The sequence below is a fragment of the Vanessa atalanta genome, chromosome 5, assembly GCF_905147765.1.
Source record: "Vanessa atalanta chromosome 5, ilVanAtal1.2, whole genome shotgun sequence".
NCBI lineage: Eukaryota > Metazoa > Arthropoda > Insecta > Lepidoptera > Nymphalidae > Vanessa > Vanessa atalanta.
In genome coordinates, this window is record NC_061875.1 from 5,932,536 (window position 1) to 5,940,674 (window position 8,139).

Below are 8,139 nucleotides of genomic sequence, written 5' to 3' on the forward strand. Positions count from 1 at the left end.
AATTGATTTTAATTTTTTTATGCCCTATTATAATTTAATAAATAAAACTGCTATTTATATATAAGAAGTTTATTCAAATAATGACCTGATTACTTATAAAGAGGTTCTGAGTACTAATGTACTCAATAAGTTGTTCATATTAATACACTCTTAACAACAGTAACATATTTGTCTCAATCACGATATAAACAAAACTCAACAAAACAAGCAATGACTAAGTCATCATAACATAAAGCAAGTGTTATTTTTTATACAATTTATACATGCTGTATTGTAAAACACTGTTATGAAAACAATTGCTTCATCACTATTTTGTGAAATAGTATATTTACGTTTGTCAAAAAGTATCTATAAAATATAATTGATAAGGACATTAAAAATATGTTAATAATCATCACCACGAGATACAACCTCCTTACAAGTAGGTCTCAATAGGATGGTGTGCTCAAACTGCGCAGTGTAGCAGCCCTTTACGTCGCACAGAGGTGGATAGGCATCAACCACTCCCTTGTCGCACAAGTCTTTAAGAGCCATTGCATAGCGTGATGCACCCGCACGTTCAAGCCACCTTTTGCAGAATGCGAGGGTGCCAAAATTTTTATTTATTAAATTGAGAAGTTGTTTAGAAGACTGTAATCTGTAAACAATACACAAAAATTGATAATTTTATGATATAAAAATGCATGTTATTATAATGTACACTATTTGATACATTTTTAAAAACCAATATTTACTATATTCATTGTCATTTTACCTTAAAGGCACATATTGTTGGTCAAAGTTTTTCATGTAATGTGAGCAATCCATATCATCATGCACTTGACCACGTCCAGTAGAGCCAAATGTTTCAATTGCATAAAATTCATTTTCTTCCATCCTTGTTGTTTCACCACCCTTCACTATTGGCACAGTTTTGCCAGCATGAATACCTTAAATATAACAAAATATTTAGATTATTTGATGATTGTTAAGAAATGATAACTTGTTACATAAATAATACATATTATTAGAAATTCTATTAAAAAATAAATTTTGTGTTAATGAAAATATGCAAAGGTTATAAATTGGAGTTAGCTTCATAAACTATATTCTGCGAATATAAATGTTTTTTGTTTTAGTAATATTGCTATTGAACTTACGATATGGCCCTATTGAATGACCATTAAGATTGCGTATGGGCTTCACTTGGTACACATTTCCATCTAATTCAATTTCATGTGATTCCATTACCTGAAAATAATAATTGAATAATAAGAAAAACCTAACTAATTGATGAACTTTATACTGCTAATTGTGTAATAAATCTGTAGTTTTTCTTTTGTGGCTGATTGTAGGCCTAGTGGCATCCAAAATGTTAATAAACTATTAAACACCTACCTCTTGAACAGCAGCACCAACATCACACAATCTAACATCAACTCCAGAAGCTTTGATTCCTGCCTCAGTAGCTTCCTGAACAGCCTTTACCAATGGGTCATAGCGTGGATTGAAATGCAAAGTAAATGCACAGTCAATAATACGTCCATTGATATGTGTACCAAAATCTATTTTGACAACATCGTCATACTCAAGGACCGTATTATCTCCTAAAATATATAAGTAATTATTTAGTTATTTATTAAGTACCTTTAAATATATATAATAAAATTATTTTTATTTTATCAGTTATCAATATTATTTTTAATTGTGTCAGTCTAGGGTCCAAAGGTTGAATTAAAAAATATTAAAATAATAACCTGTGTTTGGTGTATAATGTGCAGCACAATGGTTACGACTACAACCAGTAGGAAAAGCCAGTCCTGCTTTAAGGCCATCTTCTCCAATAAGACACCTTGCAGTAGACTCTAGCTCTTCACAGATTTGTATCATGGTCATACCTGGTTTAATCCAGTTTCGCATGTGTTTTCGTGTCTAAAACAGTGAACAGTGGAAATTAATAACGGAAAATTACCAGATGACAAATATGTCTAAATGTCAATAAATTTGAATTAGGGTTTAGTACTTGTCTATGAGCTTCAGCAGCCTGCCTTATTTCTTGATAGACATAATTGTGCATTCTGTCTAAAGCTCTTTTTTCTTCACTCGAAAAGCGATCCTTAGCAGTTCTTTCATCAATACCCTCAGCTGGCCCATGGTCCATTATCTGCCCTTCAGGGAAGTTACCTGGAAAAACATTACAATATGAGATTATTACTGATAACAGACAGACAGATTGTTAAGCAAATTTTGTATGCAATAATTTATAAAGATTAAGTTTTCAAGTTCATGCCTCAAAAGTATTTACAGTATTTATATAGTTTTCAGATATATTTATTTTCAAAAATAATAAATGCAGATTACTTACCATCTGGGTAAAGTTCAGCAATTGGAATAGATGGAGGATCTGTTTGTACTTTGCTCGTGTTTTTTCCACTTTTATTTTTCTTTTTCTTCTTTTTTTTCTCTTCTCCTTCGCCTGTATTTTCTTCTACAGCAAGACTTTGAATTTGTTCTGATACTGTAGTTTCATTATCAACAGCTATATTATCGGTTCCCGCTAAAAATAAACTTACTTTAATTTCTAACCTCAACATTTTATAAATAGTGAAACCTAATGATTATTTAATGTAAAAGGTAAAATCAATTTAAATAATTTACCATATTATATGTTATTAATAAGTAGTAAGCCTAACCTGTCTTCTTCTTCTTCTTTTTCTTTTTTTTCTTCTTAGCGGGATCTTTGGCTTCGGTTTCTTCTACACCATCTAATTCCTCCTCTTCCTCCTCATTATCTATCACTTTATTTAATTCTTCAACCACTTTAACATCAGCCATTATGTTATTTTATAAGTTTACAAAAATAATTCTTTGTATTACCTATAACATGCATGCGAATTGTGAAGATTTTTTTTATTTGCGCAATCGTCACTCGAGTTAAAAGCTTTTAAATGGAGCTATAGATTCTAGCACTTTGACTCTATGTCAAATATATTAAATAATAAACTTATATTATTTCAACATAATAAAAAATATGTATTATAATAGTGTATAAAGTAAATTAATTTAATTGATAACAATAGCAGTTGACAAATCTATCAATAAAACCTGTCAATATAAAATAAACACTTAATTTTATGTTGATGGACAAGACATTATTCGCAAGTGAAATTAAATTAAATATGATGTGGTGAATCCATTAAATAAGGTAATTAATATTTTTATTGCAATTCATATTTGTATTTCATACACTAGTAAACGTGACGTCAAAAATTAAAAATTTTGTATAAGACAAACCTCACAACTTAATAATAACTAAAAGTAATAATTAAACGCAGATAAATATCGGTCGATAGGTGACAACCATTAAACGGAGCATGAATCTTATAAAAAAAAACACGGCGGAAAGCATTCCTACAGATTTGGAGAGAATACATGTTGGTACAAAACTACTATAATATACGATTTATGAGAAACAAAATGTTACTATTATATAGGTATGTATATGTAATTTTTACACTCGAAAGAAGATATAGTAAATGTTGAAATATTATTATTTTTAAACAATAATTAATCATATTTATCAAAAGTTCTTGTAACTAAAATTTTTACTACAAACTTTTAACAAAGAAGTATTTCAGTTGTTGAATATATTTTAGCGAATAGATAATTACTATGTTGATAAGTCTTTGAGTAGACTAGGTGACTTGTATATATATATATGAATTTCGCATTTTTTTTCAGAACTTCTTTTTTAACGTTGGCTAACTTTTATTTGGCATGGAACGCATGTTGCACGTGGTGTATCTATTGATAGATTACGAAAATGATTTGTAGTCTTATATACCTTGGCTCGTTTTTGTTAAGCGACGTTGCAGTATACTCTTCAAAAATGTATTTGTGCAAAGTAGTTAATATTATTATGGACAATCTACAATTCAAGCTGCAAGCATAGGAAATAAATATTTTCTGATATAAAAAATATCAAACTTAGATAAATTGACATCTAATTTTTTACTATTTTGTTACTTTTGGCGTAATTTTGAGAGAAAACCTAAAATAGCAACTATTTTTTGGAATTTAAATAAGTAATGTGTTTTGATTTTGCAGATCTAACCGCCCGATCCTCTCCTTGACCCTACTAAAATTTACATATTTTTCTAGTCACTATATAAAAGTCCTTCTACACTATAAAATATGTAGATGCTATAAATAAAATGTTTTTGTATATATATCAAATTATTTTGCACTTGTATACACAAGTTCGTCACTGAAGTACATACTTAAAGTTAAACTGCTTGAACGATGTTGATGATTTTTTGGTTGTAAGTGCTTGATGTTTTACATGAGACCCAGTAGGTGGCTTCTACGACTGCAGAATTTTTATAAAAAAAAAAAGTTATTTCAGCCGTATGAAGTACGAAGTAACAGAAGTACGAAGTAAAGTAACGAAGTACGAAGGATGCATTAGAAAAATGTGAATATACTTACAACTTTTTTTTCTTACTACAAAGTCGAAAAATACATAACAAATTCCGAATATTGTTTGAAGTAATGTTTAAAATACTGTTTTTTGAATTATGAAAAATGTTATAATTATAACATTTTTGTTAATTCAAAAAACAATGTTGCCAAAAAGAAGCAAAATCATGTTATAATTTTACCAAAAAACATTTGAAAGCAAAGAAAAAAAACTGCGTATTCATTTACAAACCACACCGGCACCGCACCGACGTCGCGTGTAAACCGCAAACGACTGCATTGAATAATAAACCTAAGATCACAGTAGAATAAGGCAATATAATTATATCATTCCTTTGGCGACGTTTGTTTTTAACCAACTGAAACGAAGTTGAAGACTGATATATATATATATATATATATATATATATATAAAGTATTTATAGTACGTCTTGTTATAAACAGCTAGGCATATCAGGGTAAATATTATGTTGTATTCGTTGAAGGAAAGTATATGAGGGATAATAATACATAACACAACACAATGGAAAAATTGTGTTCTGTTTCACAATAAAATCTTCCTCATTTTAGACGTACCTTTTTATATTATAAACTAATAAATACATAAATAAACATTATTAAATAAATCTGTAATTTACTTAATACTAACTTGTCAAGCGCTGTCTTTTGCTTTTTTAATAAAATTGCTCCCCTTCGAAGCTGGTCCCTAGTTACATATGTATGTATGACAGCTTACAAACTCGCGCGATAGATTATAATCTAACGGTATTTACAATTTTATATATAAATACAAGCTTGACGTCCAGTGTAGGCACAATTGCTGCACCAGGTTGAAACGAAAGAAAAGTTTGGTCATTTTCGACTTTACGTCATGTGTTCAGAGACACATGAGTAAAATATCGGTAACTTATTTCTCCAGGCTGCTACTAAAATTATCTCAAGTAATGATCAGATAATAGTATAATATTAAACATTTACTAAGTCTAACTCTGATTCCGGAATTCTTTATGTATTGTATTCAAGTTTTGAATATATCTTTAACATTACCATTTAACTCATAATTATAATAAAAAAAAAAGATTTTTTATATACTTTTTGTAAAATAACCGTTGATAATAGATAAGATTTGGAGAGTGATATAATTCTATTGTTTTTAATATAAATTTGCTCTTTCTATACATTTAAAGACTTTTATATATGACATAACTACAGTAAAGGGTTATAATTATTTATTGACAATGTCTAGATAAAAAAAGAGCAATAGGTTTGGAGATTTTATTGTAGATTTCAAATCAAAGATTTTTATTCATTAAATAATCCATGACATCAATAAATGACTGATAGTATCTAAATTGGTGCATTCTTTATACAACTGATAATTTGTCATATTGAAATACGTTAATATAAAGATAAAAATCAAAACAGTCGCAAATCGCGTCATAATCGTATACACTACGGTGGCGGTCATGTTTACAGAGGTACTAGCAGTAGGTAGATACGTTGAGCCCAGGCGTTGATATATATTAACATCAACGGTATCTAGGTGTTTTCAGGCGATTTTCCATGCCAGTCGCTCGCCGCGTGCCCTGTCGCTTATACGCCCCTCTTTCAACCTCTTCGCGCTACGAGCTACGACGACGTAGCGCGATCCGATTTAATTCAAGTAAACCAACAAAAAACAATAGCTCTACCAACACTGAGTGTTTATAGTAAATACTATTCGTAACTTACATAGTTTGTTTAGTGTTGGGAGTGTTTATCGAATATTTTGATTGTGTTACAATGTAATTTTATATAGTTTTCTCCAAAGGTTGGACAAATATTAATTCAAATCAGTAGTTGTGTCAAAGTGCTGAATGCTGTGTTATTTTATTTCAGCTGTTTGTAAATAAACATTGCTTTCCTTTGGTAAGTTGTAGATCGTATATACTTTTTTGTTATGTACGTTTGGCGATTATAATTTGAAGATATTACATGTTTAAATTAATGTATAAGGCGTGAAAGGATAATAGTGACTATTCGTCTTCATTTGTGAGAAGTGTAGGTACTACCTACGTAGTATTATTGAGTAATACTGACAGTTCAATTAGTTGTTTGTAACATCAATACTTATTAATTAGCATTGGTCCGTGAAGTTATATCTCTGTATGTGATAAGTTTCCTCAAGGTTATTCAAGAAATATTTGATGGAATATATTAACTATTACAAGTTCCTATAGTTGCTATGGCAACGAATGTATACGTTTTGTTTAAAACAATATAATGGTACTAATACAGTATAATGATTTTGTATATGAAACCGTTTCATGTGTTACTAATTTAATATCATTTGATCAAAAATATATTAGACTCAAAATGTAGAATCCATTAGTCAAATGTTAAGCTGTCAAAAGACATCGTCATCTCGTTATTGTGATTTTAAATGTAAGGAGAATTTTATTCTACAAGGCGTTTAGCTGTTATAATGTATTGAATTTTCAATGTGAATTAAATTTCGAAGTATAAAAATATGGAGATTATAATTATGGAGTTTAATTTTATTTAAAAATGTTGTTGAAAGAAATGATTCAGTCAATTCTGTGGGCTAGACATTAATTATACAACATTAAAATAAATAACCAAATTTAAAATGTATGTAAATATTTATTTACACAAAGGATCGTAATTATCTCACTGTTGGGCAAAGATTTTTATTACGTAAAGTAAATATACAAATCTTAGTTTTTTTTAATATTTACATTTCCTTGTAATGGGATTTCTTTATTACCAAATGCGAAATAAACTATTAACATTATCTCTTGGCATAGACAGGGGTGCTTGGCGGGACATTAACCTCTGACATTATTGAGAATTTCTTGTTCTATCTACTGGACTTTCTTGAATAGAATAAATATTATTTTTAAATACAGATAGGCATATAATAAAAAATACTTTGAAAATATATTATATTGATATAAATATTTATTTTTCATATTCGGAACAAGTGAGGCATACAAAAATACGATTTTAGCCCATTGAGTGGTGTTTAGAACACGTATCTTAATAAATGTTCAATGTAAACGAGGCGAGCACCACTGAATTTTTAGTGTTTTAATTATAAACAAATCTCGTCTTTCGGCATTAAAGGAAAATATGGTGAAAAAAAATCATGTGTTGGATGACAATTTGAAACATGTGTACTCCGAATTATACGAGTGTGGTGAACACACAAAAAGAAGGAATTCATTGGAACATTTACAGACTTTTATTTATTATATATATTGTTTAAAATATAAATTGGATTATATATTAAAAAATCATAATTATTTACTTTTTGAAGCAATATTTAAGTATGGGATATAATTTACATACACCGCATAGCAATTTTTTTGCTATATATCTTAAGTAGAAGATGGATTGGAATATGGACCTTATGATAAGTGGTCACTATCGTCCGTAGACATTGGTGCTGTAAATAATCTTAACCTTACATCGCCAATGCGACACCGGCCTTGGGAACTAAAAAATAAGCCCCTTGTGCTTATAATAACACTAGTTCACTAACCTTTCAAACCGGAACACAAGAATACTAAGTAGTGCTGTTTAGCGGTAGAATAAGTAATGAGTCGGTGGGTGCTAGGTAGCGGCTACCTACCAAGACAAGCTTGAACAAAGCTCTACCAGGAATATATTATTAACATA

At 29.4% G+C, this 8,139-nt stretch overlaps 1 protein-coding gene across 1 annotated transcript; it reads right to left on the bottom strand.

Annotated features, from left to right (window-relative positions):
* Window positions 1-59: 59 nt before the first annotated feature.
* On the bottom strand, window positions 60-2,908 carry LOC125063974 (methionine aminopeptidase 2). Its single transcript, XM_047670727.1, has 8 exons — window positions 2,673-2,908; window positions 2,345-2,536; window positions 2,003-2,163; window positions 1,737-1,911; window positions 1,378-1,586; window positions 1,140-1,230; window positions 755-929; window positions 60-637 (listed from the first exon to the last, which is right to left on the bottom strand). The coding sequence occupies exons 1-8, from the start codon at window positions 2,812-2,814 to the stop codon at window positions 385-387; spliced, it is 1,398 nt and encodes a 465-aa protein (XP_047526683.1). The 5' UTR covers window positions 2,815-2,908; the 3' UTR covers window positions 60-384.
* Window positions 2,909-8,139: the final 5,231 nt, after the last annotated feature.

Excerpts from the sequence above, each read along its gene's own strand:
- LOC125063974 (XM_047670727.1), bottom strand. The coding sequence starts at position 2,814 with ATGGCTGATGTTAAAGTGGTTGAAGAATTAAATAAAGTGATAGATAAT. Across the intron at positions 2,537-2,672 it reads AAAGAAGAAGAAGAAGACAG|CGGGAACCGATAATATAGCT; the intron begins GTTAGGCTTACT and ends GTTTATTTTTAG. Across the intron at positions 2,164-2,344 it reads TGCTGAACTTTACCCAGATG|GTAACTTCCCTGAAGGGCAG; the intron begins GTAAGTAATCTG and ends ATGTTTTTCCAG.